The sequence below is a fragment of the Melopsittacus undulatus genome, chromosome 4, assembly GCF_012275295.1.
Source record: "Melopsittacus undulatus isolate bMelUnd1 chromosome 4, bMelUnd1.mat.Z, whole genome shotgun sequence".
Classification (NCBI taxonomy): Eukaryota; Metazoa; Chordata; class Aves; order Psittaciformes; family Psittaculidae; genus Melopsittacus; species Melopsittacus undulatus.
Window position 1 is genome coordinate 63,233,799 of NC_047530.1, and position 24,439 is coordinate 63,258,237.

The 24,439-nt window shown below is 36.7% G+C and overlaps 1 protein-coding gene across 6 annotated transcripts in view; it reads right to left on the reverse strand.

Annotated features, from left to right (window-relative positions):
* Positions 1-6,483: 6,483 nt before the first annotated feature.
* The window catches only part of CCSER2 (coiled-coil serine rich protein 2), a 67,298-nt gene continuing 49,342 nt past the window's right edge, over positions 6,484-24,439 (reverse strand). For 4 of the 6 annotated variants that reach the window (XM_031053398.2, XM_031053396.2, XM_031053397.2 and 1 more), the window contains one exon: positions 6,484-11,734. In XM_031053398.2, the coding sequence (XP_030909258.1) occupies positions 10,895-11,734 (840 nt within the window). In that variant the 3' untranslated portion in view covers positions 6,484-10,894. Of the gene's footprint in view, positions 11,735-19,720; positions 19,806-24,439 lie in introns of all 6 variants that reach the window. The other 2 variants (XM_005153649.3, XM_031053400.2) reach the window with 2 other exon arrangements.

A 24,439-nucleotide genomic window follows, 5' to 3' on the forward strand; every position in this document is an offset into this window, starting at 1 on the left:
TATTTCCACAGAGTTTATACAACACAAGGTACAAAGACCTGATTGCTTACTGTTAAATTAGCATAAATTGTCATTTCAGAGGGATTTCTTTTCTATCAGTCAAAATAGGAACATCAGTGTTTCTGAGAAGAGAGGCCAGGAAAAGTTACGTGAATAAGAACTTGTATGAGAATGTGGTGACAGGCTAACATGGACTTAATGTACTTGAAGGTTCAAAGGGAATTTTCAAACAAGTGCATTTTAGGGGTCCTTCAGAATCTTTTTCCTTGTGTACTGGAAAGAATGACTGGAAAAAAATGTCTGAGCCCAAGGTTTGTATCCTGAGCTACAAATCAAACAAACAAGCAAGTCACAATGCAAAGCCCCAGGTCTAATGCATCACCAATTTAATTCCCTGAAAAATTGCCTGCTTTTTTCTACCCTAATTCTATCCTAATTCAGAGTGGTAACATGTAATTAATAAATTCTTCTAACCCTAGTTCATACTCTACTCGTGGAAATGTTATCTTTAAACTAATGTGATCACAACAGGCCTTATGTTTCATAAAAATAAAATCCAAAGGAATAAGTTTGTCCTCAGGTTTGTTCTATATTAAACATTATTACTGGATTTCAGTGCATTCTCAGTGGTAAGCAAATTAAACCAAGTTCTCAACATATTCATATGTAAAAGTCTCCTCCTCTGCAGAACGGAAGGCTTACTGCAGCAGGCTGCTCACTGCTATAACTTCTGCATACCCAAGTGCAAATCCTAACCAAACAACAGACAACCAAGACTGATGGGAAATGAAATAAGGTAGTATAAGCAGGCAACACAAGTGATAACTTCTGCTGCTGAAGGTCTAAGGAGGAAGTATTACTTACCGGATACTAAATTCAAGGAACCTTATGAGTAATTTTTATTTTAAAGATGTAACTAAAGTATACTCAAAAAGGCTCATTTATAGCTCACTGAAAACCCAACAGTGATAACAATTTCTGGTTATTTAACCTGTGCTATATGCAGTAAAGATTATGCTCAGTTGGACAGGAAAGAAAACACACATAGGTCCTCCTCAAGTAACATTCTAGAAGTGACAACCAGCACAGGGAATTGTGCAGTATAGCGAAGACAACAGCTCTTCCCAGCAGCAAGGAGTTTCTCTGCAGGGTATGTCTGCACACTGAAAGAGCAGTTAAAGATTTCTACAAGGGCTTGGAGTTGCAAACACATTTGCACGTTTAGTCTTTATCTCCCATATCCCTTGTGGATATCCAGCCTGAGCAGTCAGTGAGCTGAATGAGAAATACAGCAGGCTGAAACAGAACAGGCCTGTCACAGAGACCAAGCAGGGAAAACAACTAAATTATTCCTGTTCAAGTTCTACAGAGTCTTCGATTGAGGTTATCAATGTCTGATTTACCTCCTGCACCTCCAAATAGGTGATAGCATATTTTCACTGAGCAAGGTTGCTTCTGCTCACCGAAAAAAATATAAATCAGTATTGCTTAGTCAGGGGCTGTCCCATCAAAGCAAATAGGGCAGGATAAGGAGACAGATGATCGGTATGTTAGCAAAAAAGGCATAGCCCCATCTATGTCTGGGAAGATGTTTTGACATACAGAAATTAAAGGCACAAATGCCATGGTTAGAGCTGTGCTGTATATTCGGCTGCCTGCATTGCACTGCCCTCTCCTGTTCACAGGAGGGAAAGTCCAGCCTTCTGTCTGTATTAAAGTAAGTGGAGGAAGGACAAGAACGGAAATTTTCGCTATTGAAACAGATGAAAACGTGAGAACTCTTTTATGCCAATCTGCAGAGGGGAAAGGAATAGACAGAAGCATGTTTCTATGGGATTTATCACAGACAAAGTAGTTCATTTTACTTGCTTTGACCTACCTGCTTTTTATGCATTTACAATTAAAATAATAACACTTAATTCTTGTCCCTTTCTGTCAGTACAGTTATAAGTTCTTTACCAAGTGTTTTACTTTTATTAGACCTTGTTATTTACCCTGCAAACACTGCCTAAAGCATGTTGGTAAGGCCCGTGCAAGTGGTATTCAGTTTAGAGCAGTTAGCACTACTTAGAGACCGATGCTCTTACGTATTTTAACAGCTAGAAAGACCTCCTATAACATTTATCCTGTGCCCACTAGTATATTTCTAACTCCCTTTCCCAAATTTCTTTGTTTAGTTTGTACCTATACTAGTCACATTCCAGGATAAGACTCTGGAAAACATACAAAACACAGGTGTTGCAGTGTTCTTTGTCAGCAGAACCACTTACTGCCATGTGGAAATGAACTTCATGACCCTATTTCTCCTTTAAAAGAAATGCATTTGTATGAAATCAGACAATATCATGTAACAGAATAATAACTGTCAAAGATAATCCCCTGAGAAAATGAACATCTTCAAAGCAGCTCAAAAAAGTGTCATTAGAAGCATAAAGGAAATACATATTTAGCACATGTAAATATGAACTATAACTACACAGTATTCTTTCAATATCCTGCATGTCCCAGAAATGCCACACACAGAGCTTTCCACAGCCATTAATATAATGCTCACACACATCACCCTGAACCAACTCTTTTGAAGTAAGAAATTGAATGCCAGCATAAAATACACAGGGGTATTATTAGCAGAGAGCTTGTGCATCATTAAGCTTCCCTGCATGGTGACACCAAATCTGCAACAGCTTATAAGCATATGGTTTGAACATCATAGACTTCTCAGAAACAGAAGTTCAGATCCTGGCAGGATCAACTTAGCTTGCCTGACAACCTTCTGCTGTGTATCTTGCAGCAGGAACTGCTTCGCTGCTACTGTTTGATACAACATCTCACACAAACAGCTCTCACCTGTGATTAGGGGTTTCTATGTTGCTACCCTAGTACAAAAACAAATAGCACAGTGACAATCCACTGATATTACACAGCAGAACTTGAAAGGGTTTCTAACTCAAGCCTGAACTCAAGAGCTGCTGGTAGCAGCCTGGAGAACACAGAAACTGGTCACTCAAATCAGTTTACCAAAGGTGAGTAAAAAACCCCAAACCTACTGCATAAACTCACAACTTTTTGTATAAACATAACATACACTTCTGAGATCTTTCAGGAAGATACAGACACAGGTTCCTACTAGCCCATGATACTGTCAGTGTACTGTCTGCAATACATATTGCCATAAGAACTTACTTGCAGGGCTTCAGAGTACTTCTCTGTTGTGGTGCGCGTAACTCAGAGACGCTATTCCCTCTCATTTACACTATGAATTCCTGCAAATAATTGCTGTGGAACCCGAATCAGTTGTAAATGCACTGGATCTACTATTACTGAAATGGTCCCAATAAGATCCACAAAACTTGCCTTGCAAGTAATCATTTCAAGATTTTCTTTTCATTAAAAACCTGAGCTTTGCATCTAGCTCAGGCCTTTGAAGACTCCTAAGCAGACAAATGCAAGGAGATTAATGTAATATCAAGAAAAAGAGGGAGGATTCACTTCCTCGGGGAATTTTATCACGCTGCCAGCATAGTCTTGACTTTGCTGACACTGATATCATTCTCATTTTATACATGAGGAAATTAAGGCACAGAGGTTAAAGGTAGCACGGATGACTAGTATGGTTTGTCAAACTGAGTAGCAATTAAAACAGAGCAAAGAATTTTAGGAATCGCTGGGCTTTTATATTACTAAGCACTGAAATCTATCAGACTAAGTGATCCAAGTCATTAATGGCTCATAGCTTTTATATGCATATACTTGTGCTGTAGCTAAGTCAGTGATATTTACCATCCCTAGATTTACCACTGTGTGTGCAGGAAAGCTGTTCTATACTGATAATCATAAGGAAAACAGGAAAACTTACACAGGCTGATTTCAAGTGTGCCTCTTTTTTCTCCCCATAACACCCAAGATAATGATTTATTAGGTCTCATCAGAATAAAATCTGAACAATTGTTTTGATTGGAGAGGCATTAAGAGAACCACGTTCTATCAAGACTGTGAAGCTCCCTTGAAATCTTGATGTTCCTCCCAAATTGCTGCATTTTAAAGAATTTCCAGAAAAACAAACAAACAAACAAACAAACCCCAAAACCAAGTAAAGTAACTGTCGAAGTGTCCCATTTCTACAATTGTTTTTAAATGCCTGCCAGTTTGGGCTATTTCAAAGGCTGGCATTGTAACAGGCTTTAAAAGCCAACCTCTGTAATGAAATGCATTGAACAACTGAAGTGATTTCCAGAGGTTGTGTTGGACAGATATATTTTAAACAGCTTTAAAGTACTTTAATTTGCTTTAAAGTAAAGGATCTGATCTACTTTGAAATAAGCAAATCGAAAACACTCTTAAAGTGGAGTGTCCAGTCTGTTATGTAAGGCAATTACTTCTGCCTTTAGTTTCATACTAAGAAGACCCACTCTGCTGAGTGAAGACTTTGAGCAAGCATACAGAACTAGCCCATGTACTAGCCCTGAGGACTCTTACTGCCTCTGGTTTCACAGAAAATAACTAGAACTAACAGAAAAACCATGCTTCATACTTCACATTGATCAGTTAGCACTTCATACTTGATTAACACATTTTTAGATCTGTGACATTTATATTCAGCATCCTCTGCTAAAAGACAATTTTTCCTTGAAACTAATAGGCTAATTCATTAGCTAGGGAAAACAGCAGCTGCATAAATCTAGTTGATGTTAAGTTTGCTTTGATATTAACTACTCTTTTGGTTCAATCATGCTTTTAACAATAAACCATTTCTGTACAAGAAAAGGTGCCAAGGGTGTTAATGCTCAGGTGAGAAATAAAGGAAATGTCATAAATTTCTCATCATCTTTCTCCTCACATGTAATATTTTGTCCAATGACAATGAAGCAGATCTGCTCCAGTGTCAGGAGATGTCCTTGTTTCTTTTGTGATTTTCTTCCTAGTAGCTGGTGCAGTGCTGTGTTTTGGCTTCCGTCTGACAGCAATGCTGATAAAACACCAATGTTTTAGCTTCTTGCTCAGTAGTACTTACCCTGATCAAGAACTTCTCGGTCTCTCATGCTCTGCCAGTGAGGAGGGACACAAGAAGCTGCAAGGGAGCTGAGACAGGACCCCTGACCTAAACTAGCTGAAGAGGTATTCCCATACCACAGCACATCATGCCCAGTATATAAACTGGAGTTGGCCAGGAGCCACCAATCGCTGCTTGGGGATAAACTGGGTATCAGTCAGCAGGTGGCAAGGAACTGTATTGTGCATTACTTGACTGCCTTGGATTTTATTCCTCTAATTTATTTTTTTTTTAATATTTTTCATTCTTGTCATTATAAGCCCACAAGTTTTATCTTTTCCAAATTCTCCCATCCCATGGACAGGCAGGGAAGGGAGGCTGGGAGTGAGCCAGTGGCCGCATGGTATTTAGTTGCCACCTACCTGAGATTAAAGCATGACAGGAAACCAGGCTCTCAGTCCAGTCAGAAGTTTGCTCTTCACTGCCTCAAGGCATTTGCCTCTGGATGGGAGAGGGCTGGTAAGACAGGGAAACTGATTACAGCTTTTAGAGATACTATTTATATAGTGGTTGCATCAGCTGTTTCACACCCAATGATCACACTTAGGTGGACAGGCTTATCCACCACAGTAGCACAGTCTAGTCCACCAAGTAACAAAGAGCACACTTATCCAGCAGAAACTACAAGGCAAGAGGATACACAGCATGTTATTACCTATTTGAGTCTCAAATGAAGAAGGTACCTAAAATGTGTTTGGACTTGGTAACCCTAAGCAGGAGTTCCCTCACCCCAAAAACCTCTGGAAGTCTTTAAAGATCATCTTGAAGCCCAAAATAAAGCCTTAGGTTAAGGATTAGAAGTGTCTGCAGCATTTTCTAAATATTGTTACTTCAAATTACAGGACTGCCCTTTACCAACCGCCAAATTGTGATTGAAATTTCAAACTTGAACTTTCATTTACTGAAAAAAGTTAGATGAAATTAGTGGAGCAGATGTCCTTTTCCCTCCAGAATAATAAACCATTCAAACCATGGGCAAAATACTGGTATACGCTTAGGAAACTTTTATGAATGTATGTATGTATGCGTACATTGCATTGATTTGGACTCCTCTGGGGAAATGATTTTCTCAAAGTAATCTCTTATAATACTAATTTTAACTAGTTAATTACATTAAAAAAATCCCTACGAAATACTCAATTCTGCAGTACAGGTGAAATAACAGACTTCAGAAACTAGCCACATCAGTCCTTTTTCATCTGGAAACAATACATTAAAATGTTTAGCTTTTCTATGTCTTGGTTGTTTTTATTCCTTTAATAAAAAAGTCCCATTCTAAAAGCCTGCAGGTCTGTTGGAGAAAGACAACTCCATGAGAAAACACAGTAACCATAAGCATAAACTCATCCTCCCCAAAACTTACTGTCTACAGCCCTGTAATTCTCCGGTCAACGACTTAAAAAACACACAAGTGAATAGACAGGAGACACAGATACTTACTAGAATGATGACTTTTATTTTTATTCACTAGAGCAACACTGAGGAAAGAATTTTTACATACAGATCTTTTTAATCAACTTTACAAGCAAATATCCGATATACAGTATTTACTCTGGCCTGGGTTAAAAAATGAAATGAAGCAGATAGTAAGGGTACCTCTTGTTTAAGCTAGTACTGAATTTAAGAGTTCACTGACACTGGAATTATATTGTTTTTACTGTGGTGCTTTTACAGTTAAGTAGGCAGTGAGCAGCTTTACCACAACAGTGACTAAATTTTCTTGATAGCATAGTTGCGAGATGACTATACTGAGACCTACCACCAGGATCATGTATTAAATCAACTCTGCTCAGAAAAAGCACTGTAACAAGATAAGAAATAGCTATAGAATCCCAATTCAAGAACAGATTCCATTTGTATGGCAAGAAAATGTCTATATTAGGAGTATTATGTGCTGTGCAAAATCAGAAATACTTCCCCCAACATGCAACCTACCCAAGTATGACACTTCAGAATGTGTATATGGATATGACATGCAAAGTAAATCACGCACATGGTATTGTTTTCTAGCATCATCACAACAAATCAGCATTTAGTTCAAGGATGAAATGAATTTTACTGACCTATGATGCAGTCTAGTTGCTACGTTTAGTCTCAGTGCTATGAGATGTAAAGTTGAGGAATTCACTCTTTGCAACTATGTGAAAAAAAAAAAAAAAACAACCAGTGCTATTTGGTATTTTCAGGGCATCTGTGATTGAGAAGATCCAGGAGATAATATTGCACTTCTTTCCTCAAATAAAAACGTATGCTGGGAGCATTATTCTCTAAGGGTTATGCTAGTGTCCTAGGGAACTTTTGCCATTGGCCTTGATTTGCAGTAGGAAGTGCTAGCTTCAGGGAAGGGGAAGGTAATAATCCAGTTGCATCATCAGTATGAAAATTCCATGGTAAAATTAAGTCATTGCACAACAAAAAACTCAGTATACTATATAAATATTTTTAAACATGCTACAGTGCTTATCGATTCTGTGAAACTGTTGTGAAGACCCCTTGGAAACAGCAACACTAGACAGCAGGAGGCATCTAGATTATTTTAGGCACAACTCCAAGCAATTTAGCTCATTTAAAGTGCAGTTCTGGTTCACTTTTTTATGTGTTTATTAATTTGTTAAAATGCGTAGTTGCCTCTGTACACACATACTGAACAGTAGTTTAATACTTTTGTGAATATTGCAGAAAAGACTGAGAAATCCAACAAAAAAATGCAATAAACCAGTTTTAGAAACCTAAAAAAAAAATCCCTAAAGATATCGAATAATTTACACATTTAAGATAACCTGCACCAGTACTGATTATGTATCTGCACCTTCCAGTAAAGTAGATACATTACCCAAAAATACTTGCTTAATCCCATTTGACAAGCTCTACACAGAGCCCTCTTACCCGTCTCCTCCCAACCCCTGTCCTTCACTGAAGTGAAACTCCAAGCTTCCATTTTTCCCTCTCAGCTGCCCATCTAGTGACAGGCTTTGCTCATACTCTGGACTTACTGTACATGCAACAGAGCCTTCCCTGGTAAAGTCTGAAGAGCCAGATACGTAGCTGTCTTTAGAGGGATGAAAACTCAGCAGCTGAATACAAGTACAACTCAGGCTAGCATTTGTCTCATCTGTGATCAAATCCTGCTGTCTCCAGCTCAATGTCTCACTAATCTGTCAGAAATGGGGAAATGCTATAAAAAAAAAATAATATACTTATTCTTAACACAGAAAAAACAACCAACAAAACACTAAAAAACCCCAACAGAATAAATATATTTTTGCTTTCCTGGAAAAAAATAATTACAAACTATCTTCTTTTGTATGAGAACACTGATCATCTCTTTGCTTCGTTCCTTAATTTTCAGTAAAGGTGCAGACAGATAGATATCTATACTTATAAATGTAAACATAATTTTTTAACATCATTAATTCAGGCTGCTGATACTTCTCAAACAAGAAGCAAAATAATTCATGGTGAAACATCTGTCAATAGCATTAAGTAAAAATAATCTTTTTTTACCAAAAATCATACAAAACTAAAAATAAAATCAGCTTTTCTTCAAGGAAAGTAAACATAAAAAATCCCACCTTCCACAGAAATCTATATGGACCAGAAAATGACCTAGGAGACTGATCATTCCCTCAAGCAGTTTTAAACTCCCAAGAAGCACAGTTAGCTGCCAAGACCAGCTAAAAGTCAGTTTTATTTTCTTATTGAAAGTAAATACTTACAGCAAAAGCCATCTAATTCAATACTTCTCAAGGAAGGATTTTTTCCTGGAGAATAATTATTACAGCAATCTTGAATTGTAGTTATTTCGATCCTGTATCAACTGTAACAACGTTACCCTGGTTACTTCTTGCTTGCATTGTCTTCGCCCCAGTTAGCAGAAAGTCCTGCAGGTCTCTTATTTCAGGTTGATATAATCACTTACGAAAAAGACCTTCCTCCATGCCTGTTTTTCCCCCAAGCTTTTAATTTTTCCATTTAATTGTTAGATAAAACAATTTTCAGTGTGATCAATCCAAAAACTTTCTTGGGTATTAATTACAGTCTGAGAAATTCAGGTGAGCATTATATTTTTTGCCTTCTCCCATCTAACTAAGGTATACATCAGGATACCCCTAATTAAATTATATTACAGAAGTTGATAATTGAACTTATTTATGAAGTGTCTATACCTATTCAATTTAATTCTTTCAAAGAAAATACTGCTCTCTCTCAATATCACATAGCCAAAGCTTAGAAAAAATATGTTTCTTTTACTGACATGATATGCTGTCCAAGAACCAATTTTGAGCTAAGTTATTGCAAGAGCCTACTACCACTGATCTTAAAACCAATCCAAGAAGAGGACAAAGAAAAAAGGGGGGGGGGGGGAGGGACAACCCAAACAAAAAACAAAACCCAACCAAATCAATCAGCAATATTCCAGAGGAAAGAAAACAGAATTGTAGATGGGACATAACATTAAGTGTCTGGAAAGCTTCACTGGATATGCACATATTTAACTCACAGCACAAATGTCATGGTCCCACAGTTGCAACACGATGGGCGTGTATTTCCAGATCACTTTCAGAAATTATATTTCTCCTAGAGAACAGGTTGGTGTGGGGGTTTTTTTGTTGTTGTGGTTTGGTTTTAATTTTTCCTATATTTCCCCCAAAAGCTCCTTCCCAGTTATCGTGTAGTTCTTCAAAAATGACAAAAAAAACCCCAAAACCAAACCAAAACAACAACCAACCACAACAACAAAAAAACCCACCAAAACCAAAAAACCCAAACCCAAAATACACATCTCTGACAAACTCTTAAGAGTACCAGCTCTGGACTAGAACATAATGGGATTGCTCAAAGCAAACAAGTGGGGTTCATATTTTTATAAATAGTTGCTTTTTCATACAAGTTTTATTCTGTAAAATAGTTTCAAATTCTTACACATATGGCAAAGTTTGTGCAAAATTCAAGTCAGGTACTTCAGAGTCTTTCAAAGTTAAACAAAAGTCAATAAATACAAGTAGTACAATTAAAGTTAAAAAATATTAATTAAAATGCATGTTGTGCAACCTTGACACAGGTGTTATGGACCCCTTATTCCCAGAGGGAACTTACCAATCTGTAAGAGCCTATTTTGAAGGTTTTGCACAAGTATCCTTAGCACTGCATTTCAAATCTACCCAGTAATGTATCTATTCAACAGACTGAAAACATACCACAGTATTTTAATAAATAATGATGTTTAAGAGAGAAGATTCACTTCACCCTGTGAAATCTGCTTATTGTCTGTGAACAGTGAAAACAGGATAAATAAAGAACAGAGCAACTTCAGATTACAGCAAAACAAAACAACACAACCCACCCAACCCATCAGATTAAATAACATTAAATATGTCAGTCTTAAGATAAATACAAGGATTTTTGCATAGGCCTCTGGAATACAGAGTCAGAATTATGGCCAATAAAACATCTGCTAGCAAGTCTAATTTTCCACTGCTCTAACCTAGTGAGTACTCAGAACCAAGAAGTTAAAACAAACAGTAATTTCATTGTCTCATAACTCAAATAAACAGAGGTAAGAAATTATCTGCCATCCTGACATACATAGTGCAGCATTCTGGTATTCATGGCCACTACAGACTTCGGTATTTGCTTCATCCCTAAGAACACTGGGAAATAATCTTTAATACAGACCTGCAATACAGAGAAGCTGCACAGGTCATAACATGAGCCTCTGAACATATCAGGATGAATAAGCAAACATTAAAGATGCTACTTCTAATATTCACTCAGGATTTGCAGGCTGTAGATAAAGCAGCCTCAAAGGCAGTCATAACATAGTAGCTTAATGTATGGCATCATTCAGTGAGATGTAAGTATGTTCTGTGTCTTTGGTTTAGGGAGGCGGGAATGCCGATTAGAGGACAAACTATCCCCAGAATGCAAACCGGTATTCTGTGTTTGAATGTTTTCCCTTCTCTGTATCGGTGGCTTTGGGATGTTAGTCTTCAAACAGGTGTTTTGAGGCTCTGTGGGTAGTGGTATGGATTTCTGACTGCTCACTTGCTTAGATTTGACAAGGGATGTAGTTGGTGGGCGAAGTTTAGACACTTTCTGACTCTGTTTACCCTTTAGGTTATCCTGACCAGATGTTGGCTGTAGCTGAGCTGAACTACTTAATGGTAGAAGCTCACACTCCTTGGAAGCAGCGGAATGGTTTGCAGATTGTGTGAGAACGGCCATTGTAGGAGGCACTAAAGCATTTGGGGGCTTTGCGATTCTTACAGTCTTTGGCCGAGAAGCCTGGTTTGTGAATGAGGGTTGACCTTTCAGAGCTAATTCAGTCTGTACCTCTTTAGCATCAGCTCGTGTGGAGGTCTGAGAACAGGAACGAGACAGCAATGTACCTTCTTTATTACTAGCCACCTCTCCAAGGTCTTCAGTGTTTTTGTTTTCCAAACTTTCCAAATATGATGCATTCTCATCTTTCATGCTTAACTGTATGCTCACTAAAGAGTTTACATTATTCAGGCTATTTGTGAGAGAGACATCTGCAGCATTTTGATTCTGATGATTACTATTTTCATGCAGACCATGTTTAGGATATTCACTGTGGGCCTCGATATGTGGCATTTTTATTAGTTTTCCCTGGGCGAGGTCTGTGGAACTGGGAAGGCTGCTGGAAGGCTGTAGTACTTGAGGCTGTTAAAGAGAAAATAATACAAAAATATATTAGGCAAAGGAAACATCAGATAACGTTTTGAATCCAACGTGTGCTGACTGGATGCTTGATAAAGGCTGTATATCTGATTTATTAAAATCAAAACTTTGACTTTGGCAAAACATGATGGTTCATGGGATGTGTACAAATGTGACTTGTAACTTCAATGGGATAAATTATAGCAGCACTGAAATATACAACAACATGAAGACAAAAAAGAAACCGATTAGCTTTAAAAAAGAAACATGTAAAAGGCATGGTTGATGATTTCACCTAAATCTGCAGGACAGCTTAAGAATGGCACACAAGTACTGATCAATTCTGACTCAAGTGCTTAATAAACAAATGCAATGGCTATTACACTGTATCCATCTTGTAATTTCTCTTCAATGCTTACCCAAGTTACTATCCAAAACCTTTTATCAGTGTTCTGTACTGTACAAGCAAGAAAGGAGTTTAATGGACCACATGAATTTATAGTACAACTTCCTTGCGTTACTGAAGGCAGAAGAATTGATACAGTTATATTGTAATTAAGCAACTGACTAGACTTAGGCAAGTGCGTCATTTTGAACGGATTTCAAGTAGGCTGATAAAGAAACCACCTTCAGCAAAGCAGTAAAACAGAGTGCACATGAAGCTAGAGATTGTATACTACTGCACTGACAGCCAAGGGATAAAGATAACTTAATGAAGTGTTTACATTTTATGTGAAGATAAAATCTAATAGACATGTATCAGACAAGAGAACTGCCAGTACCTCTTATGAGTCATTTCTATTTTCTCTTTACTTTTCCCTGTAAAAAGACTGTAAATATTAATTTGTGTGCTAGCTTCACAAACATGTCCTAGAGCTGCAACTTGTATACAGGTCTTGGAGGAAATAGAAAAAAACCCTCTCTGGTTCATGGCAAAACCTCAAACCTATTAAAACTCAAACCATAGTTTTAACAAGTTTCAAGTTTGGATGAATTTCTCATTTTCTTTATAAAGGAGGGAAATCAAATTACTACAAGCCAGTTTTAATCCCTAAACTACTTGAATTCTTACCAGCTGATTTACTGTATGCACATAGCTTATATCCGTTTACTAGTGAAATATAGTCAATTAAAAAAAAAGAAAGAAGCTATGTTTCTCTTTAAGAGATTTGAGTGAAAATGACATTTTAGCCATTATTTTGAATTATTCACAACTTCTAAATGAGAAGGCAAATTCTTTGGCTGCTCTTTTTAGCTCTTAGGATCAGCAGGAAGAATGTAATGACAAGCTGTGCATGCCAGAGTCCTGTTACATTTCTAGCACAATAGCATGTCTAGGGATTCTTTAAGCTTTTCATCTTATCCTTGACAGGATTACTTCTGAAAAGCGAATCCTCAAAATTCTTCATTAAGAAAAAAATTTAATGGCAATGAAAGAAATATCAATGTCTTCCAAGCTAATTTTGATTTATTAGCAGTTTTCCCCTTAAAATATACCAGTTTTACCTCTTAGTACAAGTAACATCTAAGCTGGACCACTAACATCAGCAAGTGCTGATGTTAGGTTAAGTGTAAGAGCAGTCAGATTATGACTGTTTTGGAAACAGGGAGAAGAAGGAAAAATAAAATAAAGCCCTCAAAATTGGTGTCAAATGAGCATCAGAACACTGTTTCTTATGTGACAAAAACTTCCTTAACTTTGCGATTTCCTTACACCACCTTGACAAGCTTAACCGAGCAATCCTATGTGAAGATATTGCTGAACACAAAAATTCAATATACATACATTTGGAGTTAAAGCTTAAAAGACCCCTAAATTCTGCTATTTTCGTCATTTTTCAGTGTTAATGTACGGGTTACAGAAGTCCTGATCCTTCCAGCTTAGGAGATAACAGACTGAGGTTAGCCAAAATGATTTATTCATTCACCTTCAAAACCAAAATTGTTAAAAATGAATGCAGAAACTGAAGCAATATGTGCCTGATTCCCACAAATTTCCCAATGAAAATTTTCTAATCAAACTTGAAGTTTAAAATTAGTACATTTATAGCAAACAGTATTGTATCAAATTCTAATATGTAAGAACAATTATAAGAAAACTTTCTCCCTCACCTATAGAAAGTTTCTACATGCTAGTCTTCAAACAATGCAGATAATTATCTGAGCATTACAAATCCTAACTTTATATCAAATAATCCTAGTTAAGCTAATCAGCAAAATGAAAAATTTCTAAGGTATAGCAGATACCAGATTTGTATGGAAAACTGAGTTCAACACGAAACCAACTGAAATACAGCAAAGCAGTAAGTTTTTGGTAATGCTATTTTGAGTTCTTCTGACAAAAACTAGGTAACAGTTCAGCTTTTCGATGTGCACAACTTCGCATTTTTACATATAAAAATAGCCAAATACATATTTTCCTTGTTATTTTTCATAAACTAAAAGGGTCTAAGCAGCTTAATATCCAGGAATTTAGCAATTCAAAGGTAGGGAACAGCTACTTCCTCAGAATTATGAGGACACTAATGCCCTGGTATCATTTTTACTAAGTTATTTTACGTAGTGTACTGTTTTCTAGTTTTGTATTTCTGTTTGGTCAAAGTCTGTCCAATTATCACGACTACAGACTTCAATCTCCTCAAACTGTTATATGCATTAACATTCAAGATGACACTGAAAGCTGAAAACCACCACATCCTAAATATGCAAAAGTTAACAAGGTATCCAATACGAAAACTGTATTGTCTACATCCACAGCTTCCATGTTTGCCTCATATACATGTTTTTCATGCACTGATACTTAGTGAATTCCATTACAAGAAGGAAGGATTGAAAGATGAAGCATTCCACCTTCTAGTCACAGTCTTTTACTTCATGGAAGTCTTGAAGTTTATCATTTGAATTTTTCTGAGTGTGCTTTTGATAATATTTCAGGGTGGGACTGATCATAACCCCTTGTAGACTGCTATGCTAACCAGACTTCTGGTTTTGTCCTATAAAGAAAACATTCATATGGACAAATGCCTGCATTTCTTCGTGATGCTCTTAAAATGTAAAGTTGGACTGTAAAACATTCCAGGCGTAACTGAAGAAAATTAGTTCTTCCATAATTGAAAGTACCTTAAGACAAAAACTTTCTGCACATGCTCCTTTTTGCATAACAAAGCAACAGACATTTCTGTACTGGCAAGAGCGCCAAACATTTGCATGTACTGAGGCACCAGTCAAAATTCCTAAATTATAGTCCCTCTGCATTTACTTCGAGAGAAATAAGAACGTAAATCTCTCAAACTGAACTGGCTGTCACATCATCCAGATAAAAATGACAACATATGCACAGAGAGGACTACCATTATCACACAGTTATTGAACCACTGAAACTGTGTTAGCTTTGTGTTGGAAAACTGAGACAAGTATGCTATATTGAAAGAAGTTAAATCAATGTGGTCATGACAGTGATATTTACTGCAATATCACTACTTTAAGATTCCCTTCAGTTTTGCTTTGGTTTTTCTGTATGTCTAGTATCAATCCCCAGCTTGACTCCCTATATAATAACTCTCTAGAGTAAAATAAGGATTTTTTTTCCCTGCTGTATTATGAGGAAAGAGGGAAGTGAAGCAATGAGAAATCTAGAACTGCATGCACATCTCCAATAGACATGCATCATGCACAGGGCAAAATAAAACAACCCAATGAAAATGCGTGAGGAGGAGATGGGAAGAAATTTGAAGTTGTACTGTACCACGCTTTATCACAGAAGTAATGGACTAACTTCTCAACTCCTTGCCAATAGCATAATGGGAAAGCAGAGACAAGAAAAAAACAAGGACAATGATGTCAGAGGACCAAGACAAAACAAATGAGCAGTTGCCATGACAGAACTGCAACTTTTCACCATTTAAATTGCAATTACCATGTTCCCCATTGGTTTTTAGTACACCTTCCAGAAACAAAGGTAGTAATAGTGTTTAAACAATGAAGTACAGACTATATTTATAGCAAGACCTGCACAGAAGAAGCTTTGCTCTTATAACTTCAAGTCTTTTAACATAGTTAATCTCTTATGTTTCAAATACTGTTTAGACCTGTACCTAAAATTCATGCATGTAACTGTATACATCAAAAATATTTGCATTCACACACATACATGTTAGATATCTAAAATTAACAATGTCATAAGATACACTGATAGATTCTGACCACGCTGCCCATACTGTTCAGTAGCCCATCTTCCTAATGACTCACAGCCTTAAAAAGACTCCAAAATAATATGGTTTCCTTTTGGAAGGGAGATGTGGGGGATGAGGTGAAGAGAAGGGACACACACCCTACTACATAGTTTTTTCCTTTTCTGATCAGTTCTGACATCCCCTATCTCACTGCACTGGCACAGGACAGGCTGTTATTTCACAAGCCTTCATTTGAAGGCACAGCCTTGCTAAATGGGAGAAAGGCTAAATGGAAAAACTCTTACTTTCTACTTCTGACAAACATCATGATTTCCCACCTTAAATCTGTACCATTTGCCAATACCTTAATTTTGGATTTTTTTTCTCCCTTTTAGCTAGCTATATTATACCAATATTTTAACATCGTAAAATAGGATTCCACAGTACAGCCTGTACCTTCAAGTAGTGATACAATACAACCCTATTTTTCTTTTAAAGCACCATTCACCAGAGCATGAGGGTACTAAAAAAAAAAAAATGGTAACCCAAGTCATAGAACTTCCAAGACAATATACTGAAACTGCTTTGGTTCTGCTAGCACAAGCACTCTGTACACCCTACATGGAACCTGAAGTAGTTAATAAATGCTTGGAAACATTTCACAGTGCTAAGCAAGGTACCTTAAAAAAAACCAACCAAGCAAACAAAAAAAAGTAACCATGAGAAAGCAAAGTCTAGACCTGATTTACAGTCAGTGTGCATACAAGCAGCTTTCCTGCTGGTAATCAAAAGCTATGTGTCACCTGACAGAATTGCTTACATACAAAATGACAAAATATTTTTTCATGAAGTGCACAGTAAGCACAAATGTAAACAACTGCAATGCTTGAGTAACAAAACAGTTTTCATCAGTGTTTCTGTGTGGAGAAGCACTTGGGGCTAGGGGCCTAAGAAGAGCATTATAATATCCTTGTATTACAACAAGATTTCATGCTTGGGTGATTAACAACATGTATCCTAAATGCTGTGTTTCTAGAGCTGCACCATTAAAGCTCCAGAATACAATGCAAGCTTTAAATTGTATTGAAGAAAATTTGCTATATCATCAAATTGTATCCTATAACCAAGACAAAAATAAAGGAATTTGAATTCAAGACACATAAGGGAATTATAGGAATAAAAACCACACACAATTTTGTTCATAGAATGACAAGAAGCAATGTACTATTATGAAAGCATTTATGAAATACAAAATGCAGAATTGTTTCCAAGGCTGTTGAAATAACATGGTCAATAGAAGTGGAAATATTAAAAAATAATTCTTATTAAAAGTGCAAAACATACATCCAATTCTGAAGTGTGTTAACAAAGCACTGATAAATTCATAGGGCTACTTAAACAGTTGGTATGCTAACACTGTAGCTGGTGCTAATAGAAAAGAATAGTAAGTGTCTGAGAGTATTGTAGTATTACATAGCAGGGATATATTACCTAGTCTGTACAGCAGTAATTAATTACTAGTTAGTTGTTTATATATGGCAATATGAACAGATTACAGATTTATACCCTCAAAATCTACAGTGCTTGTAAGTCATCTATGTATCCATCAGCTTTCAACAACACAGGGAAGAAACCTGCAGTATTCACAAGAGCAGCTGGTATCTTACGATCTTAGGTTCAGGATCCAGAAAATAAGAACCAAACCAAACAAACAAACAAAATTTGAATTTCAAGACCTCCAGACAGAAAACAGCTGAAAAAAGTTGAGACGACTTCATGTTCCCATCACCTTTGTTATACCACTGCAAAAAGACTTTAAGACTGTTTTCCTGTTCTCAGTGACAATACTCATCTCAGTTCTTGTCTTAAAATCCCACATCTGGCATTCCATATAGCTCAAAAACCAGCAGACCTAAAACTACTTAACCAATGGAAGAAGTAATGTGAAAGAAGGATGCTAGTGATGATTCCAGTAATATTCTACTTTACAGAACTCTTCACACAGCAATAAATCATTGATTTTGCAAGAGTGTCAGTAAAAATGTGCAAGAAAGCTCCTAATTTATATTTTATTTTTATTTTCTGTATGTTTTGATCAAACCTAACACTTAAAGAAAAAGGCTAGGAATGCTCAGTTATAGGAGATATTTATTTTACTAAGCAATAGGCTAACTAGTCTAGGTTAATTACTCAAGAGCTAATTTTAATTTACTTCATTTCCTTTACTAGTAATTAATCAAATGTAATGTGTAAGATATATACTAAAAAATCCAACCTCCTTTAGTAATGGAAGTTCACCACAGAACCCTTGAAAAAGAAGCTGTTTCCAACACTGGTGGAATGTCTGGTGAGGGCTCAAAGAATTGGTAAGAGATTAGGAAAGTTTTCTTCTTCAGTACAGCAGTTGATGTGAATGATGTGACACCCAGGGGCACACATGTAGCAGCTGTGACACCATCCTTCCATTCTGACTCTTGGATCAACAAGTCCCAAACCCATGACATTCATATGCTCCTCAGGTCTAAAACTGGTCTTTTAAAACTCAGACTTTCTGCTGACACGACAGCAAAACAGCCAGGCTGTGCTACTGCTGGCCTCTACCAAGAAGCAGGAGACAAGATGATCTTACAGGTTCTATGTTCATTAACACACAGCACACAGATTCCCACATTAAACATTACAGGAAACGAAGCACATTCCCTCCATTGCATAGAGAAAAGCCTATGAGACAGGCTGTGCATTCCTGATGAGTTGTTTAAATGAACACTGTCACAGAAATATCAAGAGAGTATTTGAAACAATATACAAAATACAAGGTTGGGTTGTTTTGGGGTTTTTTTCCTTGTAATTGAAGTGAGTTAGGATTATAACCATCTGAAATATATATAAGCTTGGTATTTCAAGGTGCAGCTTACTCTTCAGAGCTCCAATGAGACTGGAAATCTTACTTTGTTTCCATAATTTTACCTTTTCTTTATTTCTTGTCCAAATACACTCTTGGTCTTTGCTAGGCAAACAAACTGTAATTCTCAAATTACAGTACATTTTAAAAATATAACTTTAGCTTTACAAACTAGTTATATTTCTTCAAACAATTATTTATAATGCAATACCAAAGCACAAAATCAGACTTACCATTTCTCTATGTCTATGTAAGCATACATTTTTAAATCAGCAATTGTCTTTTGTTTTGCAGATCCAAGCCAAGAGAACAAATGCATTTTATATCAGCCCACACTGTAGCTAGCACATAAGGAATGTTAATAAATCATGCAAGTTTTGCAACAGCCACTTCAATGTATTAGAAGCCTTTTTACAACAAATTCCGAGCAGGTGGGAGGGAAAATTAGTTTCAGGGAAGTCATTCCAAAAAGTTAAAGAAACATCTCATGAGAGGCGATGAAAACACTTTCTCACCAATATTTGTATGTATGTTCACAACATTTATGTAAATATATCCACATGTGCAGACTTATGAGCAAACAGAACACATACACAAACAGGATAGCATAATACAGCCACTGAAAGGGAAAATGCAGCAAGCAAGACTTATGGCAAGACAAAACTGGAAACAAGGGCCTATTTGGGTTTGCCTGAAGAACTGCTGATGTAAGTCAGCATTTAATAACTGTTATAAAGACATAAGTTGTAGATGTTTATACACTGGTTGAAGGAAGCATTTTGGTTAGCCACAGACTATCGTGTATGCCTGTAAATCTGCCTGAGAAAGGAGGATACTACAAGATGAACAGTGCGTGCAAAGGGGAAGCTTCTACTGGAACACGGTGAGGGAGATGAGTGAGAGGTACAGACTCACTCTGTCTGCGGTGCGGTGGAACAGTCCGAGGGATGCCCTGGAATGAGCCCTGCCAGGGAGAGAAGGAGGGAGCAGAATACCCACCCTGTGCAGAAAGAGAGAGGGGGAGAAGTATAATAAAAAAAGAGAACAGAATAAAACAAGACACCAAAAAGCCACACCATTCTTTTTCTTTTTCCCCCAGAAAGGTATCATTATATTTCCCAGTTGTTCTACTTCATTAAAGCAAATGCTACATGCTACTGAAGATAAAAGAGAAAAAAAAAAGGCTTTATGATGTCCTAACCTAGTCAGAAATCTTACAGAATGCCTCCATTTTTGTTCAAAAGATATGCACCCATTTCTGTTAAAGATGTTTTCAAGGGAAAAGTATAGAAGTTGAGCTTTTCATTTTAAAAATACATCCTTAAAATTTCATTTTTACAGCTTTCAAAATGCCTCACCAAGTACTAAGTTGTTTAATACTAATATACTGGAAAACCATATAAGTCATAGTTTAAAATAGCTTCTAATGCCTGGAAGTATTTTTTATCAAGTCCTTGCACTTTAGAGTCCACTTCACTCCTATTTTGTTAGTATTACTGAATGTGAAAGAGGAGGGGTGACATAAAAACGTATAACTGCTTTCCTTGCATTTTGCTCTTGGAGATTTTGCCTTCTGTTACAGGATCAGAGAACTGTCACATCAATGCCATAAAGGGTCTGCCTGTCAGATGTTTCAGATCACCACTAAAGTGATACATTGCAGCAGCTCCAATCTCAGGCCAAGAAAAAGTAATTTTATACAGTCTTCCATGTTCTCTGTACCCTTAGCTTTAAAAGAAACCTGTCCAAGCTGCAACTGCTCTCTTAAATCACAATCTTGATTTCCTATTTAAGCAAGAGATGTTTAAGTCTTTATAACCCCTTTGCTGTTTAGCAGCTGAAAACTTCTGCTCTTATGAACATTGGTGCTAACAATTGCCATTGCCTCCTAGCTACCAGTAACAAGCAGATATCAGCACCAACCACTTATAGCTACTCTTTCAGACAGCAGGCATAAGATATGTGAAGGAACACCTGTATCAAAGAACACAGGAACAAAGTTTGCCTCTCCAGTTTATCTGCTGGCATATCTGCTGAAGATCATACTGTCAGAGATGGACAAACAATAAGAAAGTATTTTATTTCCACGCTTCTTTTAAAGGACTGTTAAGCATCATATTATATTCTGCATTTATTTATCCTAGGAGAATTTTAAACACTGATGTTCCTGTTATCCTAATCTAGTTAGATTTTATCCACCACTACTCCAAGTGCCAGCACTGCTAAAATGTAACTTAAAATAACACATACATTTAAGCAAGTCTTGGAATTTGCTAGCCAGCATATTTTTAAACTAGAACAGGAAATTAAAAAAAATAATAAATCTGACAAGACTTCTTTATTCTTCTCCATAAGCAGACACAAAAAAATCACTGGAGTGAAATCCAAAATGAACCCAGTTCTTTTATCCAATTATCTCTGGACAGAGATATTGATTACCTACATGTTCTTACAGTCCTCCATCAGTAGCCATTAATGCCAACACAATTTTTAGACTGCTGCATGAAAGAGCAGCAGTACTAGCTTCAGTCAAGCTGTATGACAAAACAACATAATACATTCCATCAGCTGAGTAGGCATTAAATACAGCAATATTCCTGGGAACAAGATTAATCAATCAATAACTGATGAGACATTAACAAAAGCTTTTTATTTTCCCAGTGCTGTACAAACACTTCATTTTTCAGGGGTGTTCACACTCCATCCTAAATTATGTCAGGAACAAGTTCTCTCCATTCTCTAAACATAACTGAATCTTCAGAGTAAAAAGCACATCATCATCATAGGTCTCATCTTGTAGAGACTTGAGTTGGCAACGAGCTCTTTACAGAGTTCTTTGAAAATTTTAATGGATTAAGAAAAGAGGGGAAAATTTTACATCCTCTCCCTTCCTCTCTCTAAAAGAGAGATTAAGACAAGTACAAGCCAGCTGCACTACATAGCAGATATGATACTATTGTAAAAGCACAGAAATATTTAGATGTCTTGATATATTCCAGTAATTTTTAAGCATCCATACTGGCACTTCAAAGCCCCATACGAAGTACAGTCTTCTCAATAGCTCTTCATATTTAATCATTACTCTGACTAGAGAATTAAACAAAGAAAGTGCAACTAGTCACCTTTAGTCTTTTGTCCGCTAGACTGAAATGCTCTCCACAGTTCAGTCCCCTTCTCCTGATTGCTGAAGAATATTCTATAGTCTGAGAACAACCAGCTCTTTCTCTGGCAGCTGTCTTGAGACTTTACACTGCTCTATATAGACATATGTCAACTAAATACCAGATGCCTTAGTTGTAAAAAAGTAATAATAAAAAATAAAAATCATAACAAGTACTGTTTAACTGTGTCTCAATTAAGGTAATTAAAATCAACATCAACTGAACCAAATCATAACCATGAAATACAGCACTGGAAATTTACTAAGATGGTTGTTATGATTTACACTGATTTCACAAATGATAAAGGTTTTACTGATCCAACAGATAAAGCACATTAAGAGGTAAGTATCTGCAAATAAGCCTGGCTTTTGAAAAGATGACTTTTAATAGTATTTTACAAGAGTCCAGGAAATTTACAAAGCTTTCTCCTTTAAAAAAACTCACATCCACCCCCTTCCATTAGTTAAATATGAACTGAGGTTCCCAAGAAATCCAAAGAGGAAAAAAAAACCACACACTAATAAACACACCTCTTGAGATTATGGTAGACACTCAAAATCCACAGGAAACGTGTCAGTTTCCTCCTAAATATAGGGAAAAAAGCCCTACATGAAAATTCATTTTATGCTTATTAAAGAGTCTATAAAACTCATAAGCAAGTTCTGTTAGAATTGAAAAATGAGAATGTGACTTACCTCAGCTTCTATAATAAACATTCCCAACACATTTGATGGGATTCTTCTGGGTTCTGAAGCCTAATCTGATGCAAGTTTTTCCAACTGCACTTTAGCCTAAGACAGCAGTCCAAACAGATCCTCCCTCCCCAACTTAAATCCCATTGATCTCATTTCCCAGATGCTAGAATTGTTAAATAGCAAAAACATCCCAAAGAAGAAGTGATTCAAAATTTTAACCATCAGGCAAAATGGGAGACTTGGGAATGGAAAATAACAGGAGCTGAAATAACGCAGCCTACAAACCAGAACAAAATGATGAATGTTCTTCACAGAACCTGATGAACTGCAGAAACGCTGCTAAACATATCACGAAGTTCTGAATCTTGAGGGTGGTAGGTTTTTTGGGGGGGGTGTTTTATTTTAATGGCTACTATGAAGATATTAAGGCCAGAGTTTACTGCTGCTATGAAGAAGCCTCAACCTTAGATTAAGTAACCACAAGAATAAAAGTAATTGCTTCTGCCAGAAAAGGGCAAGTTTTCTAAGCTATTGGTGCACAGTAATTTGCTCTTTTCCCAGTACCCTAACCAGCTACTGCTTTAAAAGTCTTTTCTGTTGCAGGAAAAAAATACAGAAAAGATCCATTTTTTTTTTCGATATATCTGGAACCTCTGAGCACTTGCAAGAGCTGATTTTTGCTGCATCTCATATCCAGTTGTCTTACACAACTTTAAAGCTTCACATCGTGAACAAACCTAGAATGATATACTTAAGTATCAATGCAACCAAAAGTTTTTGCAGCAGTTTCCTCTTCCTAAGCCTAACACCCAGAAAGGGATTATGAGTGCACAGTTCTGATATGCAATAGTCTTTTCTGAAATTATTCAAGAAAAAAAGAAAATAAATAACCCCAAACCAAAACAAGTCTTATGTGCAGGTTTATACTTAACCTACATGAATTGCCTGTGAAAGGCTTAGAAGACCTCTCTTCTGTGTATTTGCCTACATGTCATGCTCAGTCACTGTAACAGTGCAAGAAATAGATGCACAGCATTACTACTATCTAGCCCAGCTGTGGTTCTGTCTCCAAGAATGTACATTATAACAGATCAGCAGGAAAACAGCAGAATACTAGACAATGAGAGAAACCTAGTCTAAATGTGAACAGAAACCTTGGGTGATACGGTCTAGTGTGAGGTGTCCCTGCCCATGGCAGAGGGCTGGAACTAGATGATCTTAAGGTCCTTTCCAAACCTAACTATTCTATGATTCTATGAACACTAATACAGTGACTAGGCTTCAAAGCCTGGAAGTTTAAATTCATATTTGCAGGGTCAAAGCATATAGTACTTTCAATGCTAAGGTGGAAGGAAGTACTAAAACCAAAACGACAACAATACACAAAGACTGCCAAAGTATTACCAAAAATGCATCAAAATAACCACCATAAAAGGCTTTGGAATGACAAACTGAAATAATAGCTAAGTGGAAGGCAAAGAATATCTGAGTGCTGAAATATGAAGAAGTGTAGTAAACAATATACATGCTTCCATGTGAACTGAGAATTTTTGTTGTCATTTTACCACAGAAAAGAATGAATAGTTAGGAAGCAAAGCTTACTGTCATCCCTGTGTACTGGTCAAGTATGAAGTAAAAAAAAAAAATCAGCTTTGTCTGTACACTAAACTATTGTTACAGGGCATAAGAGAGCACTCATGAACTAGGAGGAGTTGCATTTTGCTAAGGAACTGGACCTCAGTTCAATTTAAGTTATTTTCAGTACCTTCTTCCTGGTT